At 36.2% G+C, this 21,162-nt stretch overlaps 1 protein-coding gene across 4 annotated transcripts in view; it reads right to left on the bottom strand.

Annotated features, from left to right (window-relative positions):
* Window positions 1-318: 318 nt before the first annotated feature.
* The window catches only part of Cntnap5b (contactin associated protein family member 5B), a 903,457-nt gene continuing 882,613 nt past the window's right edge, over window positions 319-21,162 (bottom strand). For all 4 annotated transcript variants that reach the window (XM_063272213.1, XM_063272212.1, XM_017598777.3 and 1 more), the window contains 3 exons: window positions 18,446-18,664; window positions 9,275-9,346; window positions 319-6,861 (listed from right to left, as the gene is read on the bottom strand). In XM_063272213.1, coding sequence (XP_063128283.1) covers window positions 6,665-6,861; window positions 9,275-9,346; window positions 18,446-18,664 — 488 coding nt within the window. In that variant the 3' untranslated portion in view covers window positions 319-6,664. The remainder of the gene's footprint in view (window positions 6,862-9,274; window positions 9,347-18,445; window positions 18,665-21,162) is intronic.

The raw sequence follows: 21,162 nt of genomic DNA, 5'->3' as shown, positions 1-21,162 counted from the left end.
TCCAAAAGACAAAATAAGACAGACAGTACTGTGAGTGGCTACAAAAGAGGGGTCAACAGGGCTATAGGTATCTTTGAGTTACTGAAGTAAGGATGGGTCAAGAAATTTTTTCACAAATCAGTAAGCTTGCTCAGGTGTACTTTGGTGCTTAACATGAAATTCGGTATAATTCAGCTAAACAAAACAGAACCCTAGATAGTACTTTGAGCTCACTCTAAAACCAATAAACCAAGAGAGTAAACATTTTATGTTTTTTTCATTTGTCATGTTTGCTAGCAGTGAATGATCTAAGAATTCAAAGTGGACTCTGAGGGAATAATTATTTGATACTTCTTTAATGAAAGAACAGCACAGCAAGACATATTTGTGTCACACACAAAAGTATACAAAAGTTTCTCTTTATTAAATATACAATATTTACATGTAAGTTTTTCTTTTGTACTGCTAAAAACGTAGAAAACAAAGAGATCTAAGTCTAACATTAACTTTCTCCATAGAATGTATTAAGACCTCTTACATGGCCTACAAACAGATTTGGAATGATGCAACATCACATGTGATTGAAGATTCTTATACAGGAACAAAAACCATAATATCAAAAAAAAAAAAAAAAGGAGTCTCCAGCTAATTGGAAAGTAAATGGTCTGCTTTGCCTCTGTTGTGTTGTTATCAAAAGAAAGCCTTTTACGTATTTGGGAAAGTCCTTCTACATATTGTTACTTATTTTAAAGAAATCACCCTTTCATTCTGAAAAAAAAAAATTAGTCCTGGCCATGCCAGAAAGACTCTCATTTCTCCTTTGAAATAAACATAGTAATTCTTTGTATTAGGGATCTGGAAATTTTATGAACCAAATGTGAACTGTTGACTACTATACTAGTATAATTAGAATGTGTCACATGTCTTCATTTCCTTATATTCTACTATCCAACCATAGACTAGCTGGCAATAGGAATTGTCTGCTAAAGAAAGCCTGGGCTATTAGAAAGCCGACATACTGCCAAGTTCAGGAAAAAATTACTGGCATTGATCATCACCAAATATGAAGTATTTCTCATGACACAACGAAACTACTTTAAGTAAGATACATTTATTTAATTCTTTTTTGCAAGAGTATTTAAGGCATGACAAGATTATACTTCTTGGTCCTGCCATTAAAAGAGAAAATATTAAGCTAGTACTTCATGTATGCCTTTAGGATATGGCTGACAATAATGTGAAAGTATACCTGGTTAGAGGCCCACTCATTTCATCCTGTAAAGTTGCTATGAATAAGGCTGTATCTAGACAGGACATTCAAGATGGCTTTAGGGTAGCTGAAGGCTGTTTCTGCATACCTCATGCCGCTTTTATGTCCTTTGAGATTTACTGCTGGGATGTGAAGCATGGCACAGGATAATGTTGACGAAATTATGAACAAACTGTAATTACTGTCACATGTCAGCTTAGACATAATTTGGGACTAATCTTCTAATTTTAAATTGCTATTTGATGAGAACTTTTCTTGTACCCTGAGGAGCACTGAACAAAGACTTCTCACAGAGTGTCAAGTGGTGGCTGTCTGAAATACACACTGTTGTGGGTGGAGAGTGACATACTTTTCTAGCACTATGTATGCCAAGAAGGCATGACCAAGGAAGGTCCACTACACAGATTCCTACATTTCCTTACTTTTCATCCATGGAGCATTTTGTTAAAGGCAATGGACATGAAGATCTTGATCATCATTTATTTTACTTAAGGCTGCCATTAGGATGCAAACACTGAGAAGGTGAAATCACGGTGGTGATATTTTCAAAGCATTCCTGGACTATATTCGTAAAATATAAAACTTGAAATTCTGCAGGATAGGGTGAAAATGCTATATGAAGATGAGTAAAATATTTCTCACACAGGGCCCATAATATTTTCTCTTCCCCAAATTATAAGACAAATACAGGAAAGAGACACCTGAGTTAAGATCCAGGAAAATGTGAATAGGAACCATCCTCACTGCATGTTGGAAGTTCAACCTCTCTTTACCTCCAGCAGCCATCATGTGTTCCATGAATAACCTGATCTTACTTGAAGGACCCCATCCAGTCTACTCTAACACAAAAGCCCACTGGTACCTAAGGCTTGTTCATGTCTATGTTACAGCTTTGTAGATTATAGACATTACAAATGATATAGGAGTAGCATACAAAGTTCACTCTTTTACTAAAAAATGTGCTTCTTATCCTTCCACAGAGCACCTCGGTGCAAAATAAAAAGGGGGACATCATACAAAAATGGCAAAAATAATCATTAGAACTTTGACTGAGGCATTTAAAGGACTTCAAAAACAAAGTGGTGATACTTGTCTCCCTACCAAGTAGGTACAGATATAATTTCCTATATGGTGCTCAAGAAACAGCCCTTTATTTTTTATTCCATGTATGTGTGTCTCTGCACATATGTGTCCATGTGGTACATTCTTCCCTTTCGGGTGGATCAACTATTTAAAATCTGTGAATAAAGAGTTGAGAAAGAAGAACAACAAACATTTTCAAAACAAATGACTTGAGATTGACTGTTCATAAAACCTGAGAGAGGTTGAGAAAGCCCCAAGAACTAGTATACAGAAATGATTCAGATAAACTATGAGTCTTGTAAAGAAAACATTTCTGTGTGAGAGACATGAAACAGCACTCCGTCATCCTTCAAATGTGAGTGTTCACATCTGCCTGCACCACCCTTCCATTAACATCCTTTTCCACTACCAGGTACAACATTACATGCTGATTTATTCTTTTATTTGAATCATGGCCTATAGGACTGTTGAGAACCAAGCATACCCAAGCAATAGTCTTAGGGATGATTCATAGCTGGACTTTACTGGTGTCAAATCCTCTTATTAAGCTGCTATTATATTGTAATTGTAGTATAGCTCTACAAAATTTAAAAGAAGTGAAGCAGTTGGAAAAAAATCTAACAAAGGAATCGTTCCTCGGATTAATGCTCATGTCCATAGATCCCATGGGGATGTTATGAATGCCATTTCCCAGTGTGAGTCTTATAAATGAGATGATACCAAATGAAAAAACAACATGCATGGCCTTCAGAGAGCTAGAAATTTCTGTGTAGAACACAAAAGTGTGACTTCATTTAGATATACGACACATAAATAAATCATTCCCTCAGTAGATAACTTATAATTTTAAGAGTTTTCCCTAAATATAGTCATATAATTTTCTAGGGCAGAATGGGAAGTTTTGAACGATGTCAGGGTACCACACAGCCAAAGAGAAATCTAAAGGAGCCATGGTATAAATGGATGTACATCAAAGAAGTGAACGCAGAAGGGAGTGAAAGGAGTGACTGTTCTTTTCTGTCTCCAGGCTACATATGGGTCTGCCATATGCAGAGGCATACATTTGAAATGCCTTAACAAAAACATAGGAAATTTAACGTCTTCTCAAATATATTTGATATAGGCAGAGAAAATGGTCCACACCTTGTCCGAGTCAGGTGGGTCTCTCATAGATTTGAGGCCACCCTGATTTATAATAGAGCCTCAAACCAGAAAGAGCTACCAAGTGAACCCTGTTCACAGAAACTGAGTTTAAGAGTTGATACCAGTACCATTTGTTCTTTTTCTCTCTAAGGAGTCCATTTAGCATCTTCTAAAGACATTTGTAGGCAGGGGAAGTCACATGGCTTGAGGAAGAGTAACAAAGCAACCATGTCTGGTAGAATTAACAAATAAGACATGAAATTCTAAGAATTATCAAAAAATGTGTTGGCTTCTAGAGGCCCCTGGAAATGTTTTGCACATTGAATATTCACAGTCTTTGCTTTCTGCTACCTTGTGCTGTGTGTAGAATTCAATTGCTGTTGTGTGCTACAACACAATTGAAAAATTGCATGAACCAAATAGACTCTAACACTGGCTCCTGTTTCTAACTTTGATGGCATTCAGTGTAGGAGGATGCGGATTACTACATTTTCATCTGGTGTTTGTTATGTGGTTGTGAGGAAATTTTGAATTAGCCCTGAGACTAATTACAATAGTACAGCAATTTGGCATGTATCTACCATTTTGTTACATGCCCAGTATTCTGATCTGCAAAGCCTGGACTTCCAGAGACATAACCAGTAGAATGTGTGCTATGCAGAGGGCAGAGACCAACTTCATGCATTCCCCTACATGACGGTCTAGAATTAGTGGATGAGAAAACCATACTCTTTAGGTAGCTTTAACTTCAATTCTATCTGTCAACATCATGTGGACAAAATATGGTGCTTGCTTCTAAGAACTCTAGTAAGAAAATATTCCAGTGTGAATACTCTTATTTTACTTCTTATTTCACTACTAGAAGTGCTTAGAACTAAGCTTCAACATGACTTACATTTCTGATAATGGAAAAATATGCAGTCAAGGAAAAATGTGATTTATATTGCCCTTTATAAAGCCATAAAATTCAAAAGTAGAAACGACACCTGGAGGTGGAGAAGGAAATAGATTCTCAATATCTCTCATTTTATTAAATGATCATGTCTCTTATTAAAGATAGAAAAAATTATAAAGGGTATGTTTGTTAGAATTGCTATAAAATAAATTCAGTAGCAAAAAGAGAGTGATATTCTAAACAAAAAAGAGGGTATGCCAGAATCCATGTAAAAATTTAAAGAAATAACATATATTTAGGACAATATCTCATAGTTGTGGACTGTGTCACACTCAATTCTTAATTCTTTTGCTTTTCAAGGGAAGAAAAACTATATATTTGAAACTGTTTGATGTCAGTGAGGGCTTCATTTGAACCTCTTTGCCCCGGAAAATGCTGAAATGTCAGAGGTAGGATACTTACTAAGAAGATGGCCTACTGACTGGCAAGTAAGTGTTCTTCAAATCATGTCAGCCCTGCAATATGAATTAGCCAGTACTTTCTTCTTCAAAGATTTTTCTTCTAGCATTAAGTAAGGTCTGCAGTCTTTAGATGTGACCCCACCTTGTCTTTTTCTAAGGTGGTCCCAGGGCAGAATTAAGAATATCATTACCATAAAATGGTCAAGATTACTCACTCATAAATTCAACATGCCTGTTTAGATGAATTGCATGTTTTGCCACCAAAAGAACCCAAAACATGAGATATTTTATAACCTTATTTAGGCACAAAAAAAATTCATGGGGCAGACATGTGTATTGAGTGCAGGTACAGACATAATGTACTTCATAATCTAAAGACTCCCTTAAAATACTCTCACCTACAGGTACCTCACAGAAAATTCTGTCACTTGCCTCTAGGGAAATAGCTCAGTTGCCAGAGTGAACTCATTACATGTATTCTAGAATGTGAATTCTGCTAACCTACACATTATTTCTTTACGAGATCTTTCTGAATTAAATGGACAAGGGTAAATCACTTAGGTATTTCTCATTTTTAATGAAACTTTTCATTTTTTTTTCAGTTTTTCTACTGAGGATGCTGAGTTAAGATTGCCTCAGCCCTTTCATGGAACCAGTTTAGACTTTTATATAAAATCTGTTTGTGCTGCCCCAATCCATATATATGTATAACTTTTATTACAGTGCTGCAATCTTAGAAATAACATAGGTTATATGTTCTAGTAATGTAGAAAATGCAGCTGCAAAGTTAGAGGAGCAGTTACATCCTCATAGCTGTTTCAGGGTACTATATCCATATTCATGCCTCAAAACTGCATACCAAGAGAAGAGCAAAGTGCCTGCTCATTATTCATTAACTCAATATCAGAAGTCACTAAAACTCTGTGGACAGGATGACCAATGAAGTCACGGAACTACTTATGGTGTGGACATTAAACTATAGTAAATATGTCTTTTTCCTTTTCAAAAGCCACCAAAACAAGCAGGCTAGAAAAATCTCCCTCTGCTTGTGTCCCCCAGTCTGGAGTTCTTATAGTTGAGGCACACTGAGTATTGTCCCTCTGTTTTGGCAGATGCTATGAAGAGCTTCCATGCCATGTTCTGTGCAGACCCATAGCCACTATCTCTCAAGGAAGCCAAGTTTTGCCACCCCCTCATGAAATCAGATTCTTTCAGATATTAGTGGCTACAGGCAGGAGAAAGGATTGTTGCCTCGTCAGAATTCAGACATTAATTAGACTCTTTTCCCTGAGCCATGCCTTCGGGAAAAATGTCCTGGATACTCGATTTAGATTCACACACACACACACACACACACACACACACACACACACACACACACATCCTTTCCTTTTCTAAAGTCATACTGCCTAACAATATGTTATTGTACAAGAATAAATGTTAAAGGTGAACACTGCAGAGCTCAAAGTATAATAGAATATGGCAAGACTACCTGCCTGAGAAACTCAAGAGTAAAGTTTAGAAATTTGATAACAAATGTAGAATGTGCATATATGCATATGTGTCTCTTCCTTTTTTACAATAGTGAAGCCTGTGTCTCCAGTGGTCATTTTCACAACAACATATGTAAGTGGACTACAGCAGCCACAGCTACCGGATCTCCTGAGCTGGGTAAGGAGATGAGTGCTTTTGGTGGATGTATGTGTTTTCTAAAATCAAGGAAAAATGTGAGAAGGAAAATGCTTAAAGAAAAAAAAGCAGTGAAGAGAAGAGAATTAGTCTCTTAAAAAAGGAAACACCACAATAAAAAGGACCAGGTGACCCTGTAGCATCTCAGATGAAGTATTCCCGTTTGCACTTGCTGGTTGTGCTTTGCAAATCAATGTCATGTCTAAAGGAACTGTCCAAGTTTTCTGAGTATTCCTTCTCCTTCTTCTGACTGGTACAGTGTGACTGCTTGTGCTGATAGAGGAAGCGGGTCATGATTCCAATGACACAAAAAGTGATAAATGTTACCACTGCTATGACACCTGTAGAGACGAAGAGAAAAGGAAAATAAAGCTGGCACTGAGAAAATTCAGTCTACACAAGGAAGGAAGAGAAAAATTAAACAAAGCCAACATATAAATCTACTCTGTCTCTATATCAAAAATAAAGACTTAGACAGAAACTCTTGATCTTCAATTTCTATAAAATATCCTACAAGCACAGTACTAAAGGAGAAACTTTTTTTTTATAAAAGGTTATGCTGATGACCAAAGAATAAATATGGAGTTGGAAGAAGGGATTTATGTGGTTTTTTTAATTGGTAAGAATCAAACCCAGACTTCACAAATTTAAAATACATCAAGACTTGCTCAGAATTACTTGTTGTAAAGGCTACATTTATTTCACTATGTCTGTCTCTCTGTCTCCCTCTCCATCTGTCTCTCCATCACTATTTCTCTCTCTCTCTCCCTCTCTCTCTCTTTCTTTCCCTCCATCCCCGTGTTGTTGTGTTGTTTGTGTGTGTGTGTGTGTGTGTGTGTGTGTGTGTGTGTGTGTGTGTGTATGGATTCCACAGCATTTTTATTAATGACAAAAGACAACTTTCAGGAGTCTGTTCTTGCCTTCCACTTGATTTTGGCAAGGTCTCTCTTGCTCTTTCTGTCACTTTACCTTGCAGGGCTACATAGGAGTCTTATTTCAAAATAAATAAACATAAACATTAAACCAATCAGCAACAAAGAACATGTATACAAAATTAATTACTAATAGCAACAAAATGTTTCATTATCAAAAATGTCAATCTGCATATGTAAATATATGCATATGAATATGTATTTAAAGTGTACATGTTTCCTATTTTCTAAGTTGTCTAACTAGTAAGAAAAGTAATTCATTTAGAAGCTTATTCCTGGTTATTGTTCAGTTTTGCAAGAGAATTCTTTGGTCTAACTGTGACTCACTCTGTGAATAGATTGTCAAATATATGGACCTATCTTCTACCAGTTTTTAACAGCTGTGACAATAACTAAGGACCACTTATGTTTGACATATATTCTCAACTTATTTTGGTAACATTGCCAAGTATTTTAAATTATAACAAAATAAAATATCTCAGTTGCTAGTCTAATCTGGGTGGCAAAAATGACTCTGAAACATAAATTGTTGATTTAAAGTATGCCAGAGGCTGCCTCTTTTCTGCTGCTGACTTGAAGGGGATACATCAGGCTAGTATCTGGGTATGCTTCCCAGGATCATCTGTAGATCTTTGATAATCTTCTCATTCTCAAAGAGACTCATAAGAGTTTGCCATTGTATGTAGAAGGCCAAAACCCAGTTTCACCTTATCAAATAAAACCTTACAGGAATAAAAATAATAATAAAATTGTCTATGACATTTCCTGATTCCAAAGAATATCAATTTCAATCTTTCCTGAAGAAGCATTGAGATCACATGGATGTCTTAAGAACTATCCTACAGAAACATAATGTTTTTCCTTCTCTGGGAAGATTCTGTTGTGTAATCCCACTTATTTTGAGAACTGGTATCTATGCTACTCCCATTCCCTGTGTTCTTACCTCCATCTTTATCTGCTCATTCTATTAAGGCAGCAACTGCATTTCTCATCCTTTTCCACAGTACTTAGTACAGATCTCATACAGAGCTGAAGGTAGTTAAGTGGGGGGAATATTTATGACGTCTGCTGATATTTAAAAAACTCTACCTGATGTGAGGTGAGGCACCTGCTTGGGTTATAATTTATCAATGGAAGTAGATTTTCTAATCTCTGGCATCTTCCACTAAACAAGACTTCAGAGACAGTTCATATTGCAAGACCCACATGGGACCATCAAACTACTGAAGGCAATTATTGAGACAGAATGAAGAGTGGGAAAGGGTTGGCCAAAGACAGCTCAAAAATAGTAAACGAAGGGAAGTGAGTGAGCTAAAAGCAGAGCAGGCAAGCTCTATGTCCACAACCAGATGGACTACTAGATTTGGAGTTTTAGTCATATAGACTTCACTCTTCTCATTAAATCTAATCCATATCACTTAGTAAAGTAAATGGAAAATGACTCCAATTCTATCCATCTCACAGCCCCAATGTGACTTCTTTCCACATATAAATGTTTTCATCTGTTTTGTTTGTGCTGGAGAAGTGACAACTAGATACAATGAACAAGATTCTGGCTGTGTCTCTGTGAGTAAATGTGCCAGCTGTTAGTTCAGAACTCAGCTGGCTACTGAATTTGAGATGGAATCAAGTCAGAGAGTTCCTGGCACTTGATGAGGGTCTGCCATTAATCTTACACCATGCCTGAAGTGGCTAAGGGCTGGACATAGAGTGCCTGATTCTGGGTGCTAGATGACCATGGGCAAGGAAGGATTCAAGCAACCTTCTACAGAGAACAGGGACATAAATATCTTTTGAACTTTCAGTAGTGAAGACAAATTACCTCCAATAACTGCTGAGTCACTTAAGACTGCATTTGTGAGTGGATCATGGTCATCTGTCTTTCCAAAGGGATCTTGAAAGAGAAAATAACACAAAAGGTAAACTTTACCCTTCAGTCAAGCACAGGTAGAGAATATACAACGTACATAACTGAAGCATATCATGATTCCTTCACTGAGATATGAACTGGCATTTGAAAGGACTTAAATAAATGGTACATAAATTGATGACCTGAGTTAAATCCCAGAACTGCATTAAAAGTTGACCTCTTGGATTCCAATCTGTAATATCAGTGAGGGAGTAGCTTATTCCATATCTGGATCACTTATAGAAAGAAAGGAGATGATATTTCCAAAACAAGATGAAAGAGAGATCTCACTACCAAACCTTGTCCTCTCACCTCAACATGTTTCATCCCATGAACATTAAAACATTTTGCAAATATTTAACTGCTTACAACTCAAAATTCATGAGTGCATAAGATAAAAGTAAGTTGTGAGATAGATAGCCTTGAACTAAGTAATGGTGCTGCCTGGCCCATGCACTTTCAGTCACCTTCTCAGCCTTCTTCGCTGAATAATTCTACCACTAACAGCTGCCTTTTCTTTCAACCATACTTTTCTATGTGCCTCAGTCTCCTGACAAGGACAACAGAAGGAACTAGAAGAATAAACGGAAGGAACTAGAAGAATAAACACCATGGAGTAGCCCACACCAAGAGAATAGTTGATTCCAGTGTGTACCCTTACCCTTTGAGCCATTGCTCTAGTTCAATTTATTTTTCTTTTGAGAAAGGGTCTCTTCTATTCCAGACTGAACTTGAACACACTATGTAATGGAGGATGGAAGAGAGAAGGACCAAGAAATGAAGAGTAATACACACAAAAAAATAAACAACAAACATATACTATAGACACAGAGAGAGAAAGAGAGACAGAGAGATACAGAGAGACAGACCAACAGAGAGAGAAGAAAAAGAAGAAGAAGAAGAAGAAGAAGAAGAAGAAGAAGAAGAAGAAGAAGAAGAAGAAGAAGAAGAAGAGGAGGAGGAGGAAGTAGAAGAAGAAGAGGAGGAGGAGGAGGAGGAGGAAGAGAGAAGAAGGAGGAGGAGGAGGAGAAGGAGAAGGAGAAGGAGAAGGAGGGGAAGGGGAAGGGGGAGGGGAAGGGGAAGGAGAAGGGGAAGGAGAAGAAGATCTCCTATGTTCATGGATTGGTGGATTAATTTAGTAAAAATGGCCATTTTACCAAAAGCAATCAACAGATTCTTGCAATCCCCATTAAAATACCAATCCAATTCTTCAGAGGGTTAGACAGAACAAATTGCAAATTCATCTGGAATAACAAAAAAAAACCAGGATAGTTAAAACTATCCTCAACAATAAAAGGACATCCAGGGAGATCACAATCCATGAACTCAAGCAGTATTACAGAACAATAGTGATAAAAACTGCATGGTATTGGTACAGAGACAGACAGAAAGACCAGTGGTATAGAATTGAAGACACAGAAATGAACCCACAAACCTATGGTTACTTGATTTTTGACAAAGGAGCCAAAACCATCCAATTGAAAAAAGATAGCATGTTCATCAAATGGTGCTGGTTCAACTGGAGGTTAGCATGTAGACAAATGCAGATCAAGCCATGCTTATCACCCTGAACAAAGCTTAAGTTCAAGTGGAGCAAGGACCTCCACATCAAGCCAGATACACTCAAACTAACTGAAGAAAAAGTAGGGAAGAATCTCATGGGCACTGGAGAAAATTTCCTGAACAAAACACCAATGACTTATGCTCTAAGATCAAGAATCGGGAAATGGGATCTCAAAAAACTGCAAAGAACACTCTGTTAGGACAAAATGGCAACCAACAGATTGGGAAAAGATCTTTACCAATCCTACAACAGATAGAGGGCTTATATCTAAAATATACAAAATACTCAAGAAGTTAGACTGTAGGGAGACAAATAACCCTATTAAAAATGGGTTCAGAGTGGAACAAAGAATTCACAGCTGAGGAATGCCAAATGGCTGAGAAACACCTAAAGAAATGTTCAACATCTTTAGTCATAAGGGAAATGCAAATCAAAACAACCCTGAGATTTCACCTCATACGAGTGAAAATGGCAAAGATCTAAAACTCAGGTGACACCAGATGCCTGCGAGGATGTGGAGAAAGCGGAATACTCCTCCATTGTTGGTGGGATTGCAGACTGGTACAACCACTCTGGAAATGAGTCTGGAGGTTCCTCAGAAAATTGGACATTGATCTACCTGAGGACCCAGCTATACCTCTCTTGGGCATATACCCAAAAGATGTCCCAACATATAACAAAGATACATGCTAGACTATGTTCATAGTAGCCAGAAGCTGGAAAGAATCCAAATGCCCTTTATCAGAGGAATGGATACAGAAAATGTGGTACATCTACACAATGGAACACTATTCAGCTATCAAAAAAATGACTTTATGAAATTCATAGTCAAGTGGATAGAACTGGAAAATATCATCTTTAGTGAGGTAACCCAATCACAGAAAAACACACATGTTATGCAGTCATTGATAAGTGGATATTAACCCAAATGATCATATTACCCTAGATGCACAGAACACATGAAATTCAGGAAGGATGACCTAAATGCAAATGCTTTACTCCTGCTTTAAAAGGGGAACAAGAATACACTTGGGATGGCATAAGGAGACAAAATTTCAAACAGAGGCAGAAGGAAGACCCATTCAGAGCCTGCCCCATATGTGGCCCATACATATACAGCCACTAAACTAGATAAGATGGATGAAGTAAAGAAGTACAGGCCGACAGGAACTGGATGTAGATATGTCCTGAGAGACACAGCCAGAATACAACAAATACATAGGTGAATGCCATCATTAAACCACTGGGCTGAGAATGTGTCCCCCATTGAAGGAATCAGAGAAAGATTGAAAGAGCTTGAAGGGGCTTGAGACCCCATATGAACAACACTGCTAATCAACCAGAGCTTCCAAGGAGTAAGGTACTACCGAAAGACTATACATGGACTGACCCTGGGCTCCAACCTCATAGGTAGCAATGAATAGCCTAGTAAGGGCACCAGTGGAAGGGGAAGCCGTTGGTCCTGCCAAGACTGAACCCCCAGTGAACGTGATTGTTGAGGGTAGGGCAGTAATGGGGGGGGGGAGGATGGGGATGGGAACACCCATAGAGAAGGGGAGGGGTTAAGTGGATGTTGGCCCAGAAAACGGGAAAGGGAATAACTATCGAAATGTAAATAAGAAATACCCAAGTTAATAAAGATAAAAAAAAGAACAACAACAAGAAGAAGAAAAAGAAGAAGAAGAATAGGAAGAGGAAGAGAAAGAAGAGGAAGAAGAGAGGAAAGGGAAAGGGGTAAGACATGGTTGAAAGGATTGAAGGACAGGGAAGCAGATAGATAGAGACAGAAAAAAGAATGGGAAATGGTATGGAAAAGAAGATAAAAAAGTGTGAAAAGAAGAAGATAGGAAAACTTAGAGGCAAAAACAAAAAGGAGACAGTCATAGTGAGAATGAGACATTGGGGAAAATGGGAGATAAAAACTAGGAAGAGGATAGAAGTAGCAAGATCTCAGGGATACTGATATTGAGGATGGAAAGGGAGTCATGAAGGTAAAGGCAGAGAGAGAAGCATGAAGGTAAGCAAGGAGAGAGTCAAGGAAGGAGGGAGAGATGGCAGGAGGGAATGGGAGATATTTACATATCACCTCCTATGTCCTCTGGCAAATGCTACACCAAACCTCATTAGAATTCCTTCTCCTTCTTCATGAATACTCAAATCTTACCTGTCAATGGTAATATAATATCTTTATCTTAACATAGCTTATGTTGGTTCCAACTTTATTAGCCCATGTGCTGATTTTAACATTGTATATAAAAATACTCCTGACTTTAACCTAGATTTATTCATTTCTTGCATGTTTTGATATTAATAGGTTAATAAGTATCAATTTACTTTATTAATTCTTATTCTCTAGTGTTCACAAATGCCACAAAAAAACATATCAGATCTCAAACAGTGACAGGTTTTATAGTATGTTTGGTAATCATGATAATCATGATCTATAAAATAACTTTTGTCAAAGTGAGATATATTACAGGGGCATTTCTTCTTCACTACTTATCTCTATTTAGCAACAATTTAAAATCAGATCATAGCTTTAATTTATCCTCCCACATTTGTCTATCCATCCATCCTCTACCTACCATCTATGATTTATGTGCCTACTATCTATCTAACCCTCTAATAACCTAGCTACAATTTCTCTGTCAAAAATGGAGTACAATGTGATCTCTAATCCATTGCCTTTATCTCTATATCTATTTCTGTAACAGAGTTATATAATTCTTGTTACTTTGCTTGTCAAATATAATTTGAAATCAGGGACTGTGATGACTTTAATGCCATGACCATTTTAGTATTAATCACAATAGCCAAGAATCCACTTAAGTATCAATGGGTCAGCAAAAAAAAAAAAAAAAAAAGAATGAGTTTCTACACATATACACATATACTCATATACTCACATATATTTACATATATATGTGTATGTATATATATATATATATATACATATGTATATCCACACAAACAACCATACACATAAAAACACACATACATATACATTTGCATGCACATACCAACACACACTGGAATGTTACTCAGGCACAATGATGTGATCCCTTCATTTTAAAAGTATGTGAATGAAACACATTTCATATCAAGTATATTAAGTATCTCATAAAAAAATAATTGGTTAACTTCATTAATAATCAAGATCTAAAGAAGAAAGACAAAAACAAAACCTGATAGCACAACATAATCATACTTGACTATAACTTGGGCTTCGTTAATTAAAGAAAATGAACTTAATCATGAAAAAAACAAAGTCATAAAATGAATAAATATGTTTTAATAATTAAATATTTTCATCAGCTATATAATCTCATAGAGTAAATAGATAAAATAATGCCTTATGTGTAAAATATGCATCTTTTACTTATTTGTTTACTTATGAAGTTTTACCTATGTTTATGTATGAATATTCAAGTGTTTAGGCAGGTATGTTATCTCATGAAGGTCAGCGTTAAGGCCTGATATTTATTTGTGAGATTTTCTTAAATAATTTTTCATGGTACTTTTTGAGAGTTAATCTCTGACTAAATCTGGAGTTCTTAATTTAGAAAGCTTGGTTGGCTGACCCAAGTATATCTTGTTTTTGCTCAGCACTGGGCTACAAGTGTTCAATGCCATAGCTTGCTTTTAATGTGGGTGCTGGAAATTTTAACTCTGGTTCTCATGATTATACATCAAACATTTTAGCTATTTAGCCCTCTCCTTATCCCCATCAAACTAATTAATTAAAATAATCTTATTAAATGCTGAGAAACTTTTTGAAAACCTTCAACACCCCTTCATGATGAATGTATTGAAAAGGTCAAAAATTTAAGGCCCATACTTAATATAGTAAAAGCAATATACAGTAAAGCAGTAGCCAGCATTAAACTAAATTTAAAGAAACTTAAACAATCCCACTAAACTTGGACTGCACATGGCTACCCACTCTTTCCCTACTTATTCATATAGTACTCGAAGTCATAACCAGAGCAATCAGACAACAAAATTAGGTCAACGGGATGCAAATTGGAAAGGAAGAAGTCAGAATACCACTATTTTCAGATGATATAAGAATACACTTAAATGACCCCAAAAATATTAGCAAAGCACTTCTAAACATAATAATAATAATAATAATAATAATAATAATAATAATAATAATAGTAATGAAACCTACATCAGTCAAACTCAGGGCTGAAATCAACCAAGTAGAAAGAAAAAGGATTATACAAAGAATCAACAGAAACATTAGCTGGTTCTTTGAGAAAATCAACAAGATAGATAAACCCTTAGTCAGACTACCCAGACGTCACAAAGAGGGTATCCAAATTAACAAAATCAGAAATGAAAAGGAAGACATAACATCAGAATCAGAGAAAATTCAAAATATCATCAGCACCGACTACAAAAGTCTATATTTAACAAAACTGGACACTCTGAAGGAAATGGACAATTTTCTAGACAAATACCAGGTATCAAAGTTAAATCAGGAACAGATAAACCATTTAAACAACCCCATAACTCCTAAGGAAATAGGAGTAGTCATTAAAGCTCTCCCAATCAAAAAGAACCCAGGTCCAGATGGGTTCAGTGCAGAATTCTATCAGACTTTCATAGAAGACCTCATGCCAATACTATCCAAACTATTCCACAAAATTGAAACAGATGGAGCGCTACTGAATTCCTTCTATGAAGCCACAATTACTCTTATACATAACCACAAAGACCCAACAAAGAGAGCTTCAGATCAATTTCTCTTATGAATATTGATGCAAAAATACTCAATAAAATTCTTGCAAACTGAATCCAAGGCCACATCAAAACGATCATACATCATGACCAAGTAGGCTTCATCCCAGGCATGCAGGGATGGTTTAATATATGGAAAACCATCAATGTGATCCATTATATAAATAAACTGAAAGATCAAAACCACATGATCATTTCATTAAATGCTGAGAAAGCAGTTGACAAAATTCAACACCCCTTCATGAAAAAAGTCTTGGAAACAATAGGAATTCAAGGCCCATACCTGAACATAGTAGAAGCCATATACAGCACACCAGTCGCTAACATTAAACTAAATGGAGAGAAACTTGAAGCAATACCACTAAAATCTGGGACTAGGCAAGGCTGCCCACTCTCTCCCTACTTATTAAATATAGTTCTTGAAGTTCTAGCCAGAGCAATCAGACAACAAAAGGAGATCAAGGGGATACAGATTGGAAAAGAAGAAGTCAAAATATCACTATTTACAGATGATATGATAGTATATTTAAGTGATCCCAAAAGTTGCACCAGAGAACTACTAATGCTGAAAAACAACTTCAGCAAAGTTGCTGGGGAAAAAATTAACTCAAATAAATCAGTAGCCTTCCTCTACACAAAAGAGAAAGAAGCTGAGAAAGAAATTAGGGAAACAATGCCCTTCATAATAGTCCCAAATAATAGGAAATACCCAGGTGTGATTTTAATCAAGCAAGTAAAAGATCTGTACAATAAGAACTTCAAGCCTCTGAAGAATGAAATTGAAGATCTCAGAAGATGGAAAAATCTCCCATGCTCATGAATTGGCAGGATAAATACAGTAAAAATGGCAATTTTACTAAAAGCATCTACGGATTCATTGTAATCCCCATCAAAATTCCAATCCAATTCTTCATGGAGTTAGAAAGAACAATTTGCAAATTCATCTGGAACAACAAAAAACCCAGGACAGCTAATACTATCCTCAACAATAAATTGACTTCTGAGGGAATCAACATCCCTGACTTCAAGCAGTATTACAGAGCAATAGTGATAAATACTGTATGGTATTGGTACAGACATGTGCAGATAGAAGAGTGGAATAAAACTGAAGACCCAGAAATGAACCCACACACCTATGGTCACTTGATTTTTGACAAAGGATCGAAAACCATCCAGTCAAAAAAAGACAGCATTTTCAACAATTGGTGCTGGTTCAATTGGAGGTCAGAATGTAGAAGAATGCAAATCGATACATTCTTTTTTTTTAAATTTTTTTCTATACTATTTTTTAAATTGTGTATTCCTTATTTACATTTCAAGTGTTATTCTCTTTCCCCAATTCTTGTCCATCAGCCCCCTATACCCTCCCTCTTCTCTTCTATATGGCTGTTCCCCTCCCCATCCTCCCTCCATTAACCCCACCCACCCACCCAACAATCCCCTACACTGGGTGTCCAACCTTGGCAGTGTAGTGAAATGTAGTGAGTGTTTGTAAGTGGGTGGGGGACCACCCTCATAGAAGCAGGGAGAGGTAGGGTTGATTAGGGGATTTCCAGCGCGGAAACTGGGAAAGGTGATAATATTTGATATATAAATACATATAATATCCAATTAAATATACATATATATACATATATGTATGCATGTATATATTATAATTTTGAAAATTCTAAACCAGTATATTTAAGTTGCATTATTTTCACTTTTTATTAAAATATTTTATATTTGTAAATGTAAGTAAACATAATACTTAGATTATTTCAAAATAAAGAGTATCAAATACTATAAAAGTAAAATAATCATTGTATAACACATACAACGTATCACATTCTATGCTTTATATATCTATAACTTTGTTAATATTTCCTCCAAAAGGCTATAGCCTAATATTGAATTTGGTATTATGTAGGTCTACATTCTGATTTTTTCATGCCCCCATTATACTTAAATTTTCATATTAGTTTCAACTTAAACAACAGTAATACACAAGTAGACATACATATTATGAATACATACCTGATATCTACCACCTGGAACTACACATTAATTATAATTACTCATTGCCCAAAACTAGAGTTATGTTTAACATATGTATGGTTAATTTTACTATTAAAATGCTAATTTTTAATTTTCAATCATAGAAATGAACATATCAATGTATTGTTACATTTTAGGCTTAAAATTTATTATTAATTTAAGTTATTGATATTCTGGTACTCATAGAATTCTACTGTTTATTTCTATTCACCATTGTTTTTTGGGATGGTTATTGTTAATAGTCAATTTGACAAAATCTAGAATCATCCAGGAGACAGGTCTCCAGAAATGTTTGTTACATTATCTTGATTTTTTAACTCAGGTAAAAAGACCTGCTAACTTTTACTGGCACCATTCCTCGATGATTTCCTAAACTTTATAAATGAAGAATGATTTGAATATTGTCATGTATATATTATTCTCTACATCCTGATTATGAGTATCATGTGACAAGTTGCTTCAAACTCAAACATCTATGATGGAGTGGAAAACTGAACTCTAAAGCAAAATAAACATTTTTCTTCTTTCTTTTTTTTTCTTTTTTCTTTCTTTCCTAATTGCTTCTGACAGAGTTTTGTTAAAATAGATATGACCCATCAGAAGCCAGTTACAGTTCATAATTACCTATACTTATACAAGACAAAGAACTGGATGCTATAGGAAAACCCTTTAGCAAAATAAAATAGCAGAAGTATTGTTAGTGATGGAAACTCAAGAAAGCATATTTTAGGAAGTACCTGATGAAGAATACACAGTGGTCACTGCATTCACATCAGAGTCCACCATGGAGCCACAGCTGAATTCTCTCAAGCTCCCTTGGACAGTCGCAGGTGCGATGCTCGCATGCCGGAGGGCTGCTTTCAATGGCGCTATGTGATTGTATTGAACTGATGAAAGGCATCCAATGAAACCCAAGGAGTTTGCTCTAGCAACTCGTGGATCCAACCCAAGAGTCTCTACAATAAAAGAAAAAGAAAAAAACAAAAACAAAAAACCCATAGGCCTTAGTTTTTCAAAATAATCTTTGTCTTTTCCTTAGCTATTAACTTAAATGGCTGAACCCCCCTTGTTATTCTTTCAATGAGGAATCTTCTTATATAACCTTCTTACTCTTATTCACAAATACACCTTTACCACAGGCATCAATACATCATTCAAAGTTTTCCCATAAAAAAGGCCTATGATTATCTCTACATTGAAACAAAAATGTTTCAAGCTTAAAATTTTTCATTCATGTATTTTATTAACTGTAGGATAAATAATGTAGTTCTATAATATTCTATTCAAACTAGATATTTGAAAGGATTATTTTCATTCTCATTATGATTGATGATGCAGGAAGTTTAAGAAAGCACAATATCCATTACAACATTTAATTCAAAATTTTAACATGGAAAAATAATAACAAAAAGTGGAGTTAGAAATGCAAGTGTGTCTCACAGACATGTATCATGCTTGTCATCTTCAGGCAGCTGAGTAGACTGAGTAATTATTTCTACTTATATTACTTCTCTGCTTTGTACTGGTTGGACACATACAGAAAAAATAGATTTTTGCCTCTGAACATATTCCAATGCCTAGAGTCTTGCTGAGTCTTTATAAGTCAGGGAGATGCCATTATTTTGACTTCATAGCAAGATAACATGTCTCATAATCTTCAACACTTCTAATTCCTTTCTTTTTTATTGGATTTTTTAATTTACATTTCAAATATTATCCCCTTTCCTGGTTTCCCATCCACAAAACCTATTTTCCCTTCCCCTTCTTCTATGAGGGTGTCCCCAACCCACCCAGCCACCCCTTCCTGATTCCCTGCCCTGACATTCCACTACACTGGAGGGGGTCCAACCTTGGTAGGAACAGGGGCTTCTCCTCCCACTGTGCCCAACAAGGCCTTCCTCTGCTACATATGTAACTGGAGCCATAGATCTGTACATGTGTACTCTTTGGATAGTGGTTTAGTCCCTGGGAGCTCTGATTCGTTGGTATTGTTGTTCTTATGGGGTTTTAAACCCCTTCAGTTTCATCAGTCCTTTCCCTAACTCTTCCATTGGGGACCCCATTTTTAGTTCAATGGTTGATGGTGAGCATTTACCTCTGTATCATTCTCTGGCAGAACTCCTCAGGAGACAGCTCTATCTGGTTATTGTCAGCATGTACTCCTTGGCATCAGCAATATTATTTTCATTGGTTCCTGTATGTATATGGGGTGGATCCCCAGGTGGGGCAGGCTCTGGATGGCCATTCCTTCAGTCTCTGCTACAAACTTTGTCTCTGTATCCCCTCCTATAAATATTTTTGTTCCCCCTTTTAACACGGACTGAAGCATCCACAATTTGCTCGTTCTTCTTCCTGAGTTTCATGTGGTATGTGGATTGTAACTTGGGTAATCCAAGCTTTTGGGCTATTATCTACTTACCAGTGAGTGCATAACATGTGTGCTTTTCATGATTGTGTTATTTCACTCAGTATGATATTTTCTAGTTCAATCCACTTGCCTATGAATTTCATGTAGTCATTGTTTTTGATAGCTGATTAGTACTCTACTGTGTAAATGTACCACCTTTTCTGTATCTATTCCTCTGTTGAAGAATATCTGGGTCCTTTCCAGCTTCTGGCTCTTATAAATAAGGCTGCTATGAACATAGTGGAGTATGTACTATGAGTTGGAGCATCATTTGTGTATATGCCCAAGAGAGGTATAGCTGGGTCCTCAGGTATTTTAATGTCCAATTTTCTGAGGAGTTCTGAAGTGGTTGTACCAGCTTGCAATCTCATCCACAATGGAGGAGTGTTCCTCTTTCTCCACATCCTCTCCAGCATCTCTTGTCCCCTGAGTTTTTTATCTTTGCCATTCTGACTGGTGTGAGTTGGAATCTCAGGGTGATTTTGATTTGAATTTCCGTCATGACTAAGAGTGTTGAGTATTTCATTAGGTACCTCTCAGCCATTTGATATTCCTCAACTGTGAATTCTTTGTTTAGCACTGTTTCCCATTTTTAATAGGGTTATTTGATTCTCTAGTATCTAACTTCTTGTGTTCTTTGTATATATTGGATATTAGCCCTCTATTGGATGTAGGATTGATAAAGACTTTTTCCTAATCTGTTGGTTTCCCTTTTCTCCTAATGACAGTGTCCTTTGCTTACAGAAGCTTTATACTTTTATGAAGTCCCATTTGTCAGGAGGTCATTTGAACAAACTGCTGGGGTGCAATTACATAAACTGCAGGATACAAGGAACCATATTTTTGTATAATTGTATCCAGATTACTAGATGGAACAACTATTATTTTATTATAAAAAGCCTCTTAGATTGTAGAAGTGGTGCAGTGATTTTCTTACCTACCAGCATACATTATAAATTTATTTTGATTAACAAATGTTCAGCTACTGCTTTCCTTGAAATCTAAGCATATATTATGTTAGAAGCATTAAGGAAAAATGTAAAGACT

This window comes from Rattus norvegicus, chromosome 13 (genome assembly GCF_036323735.1).
Source record: "Rattus norvegicus strain BN/NHsdMcwi chromosome 13, GRCr8, whole genome shotgun sequence".
In the NCBI taxonomy this organism is placed as follows: Eukaryota; Metazoa; Chordata; class Mammalia; order Rodentia; family Muridae; genus Rattus; species Rattus norvegicus.
The sequence above is the reverse complement of the archived record's forward strand: the minus strand, read 5'-3'. Positions and strand labels throughout refer to the sequence as shown.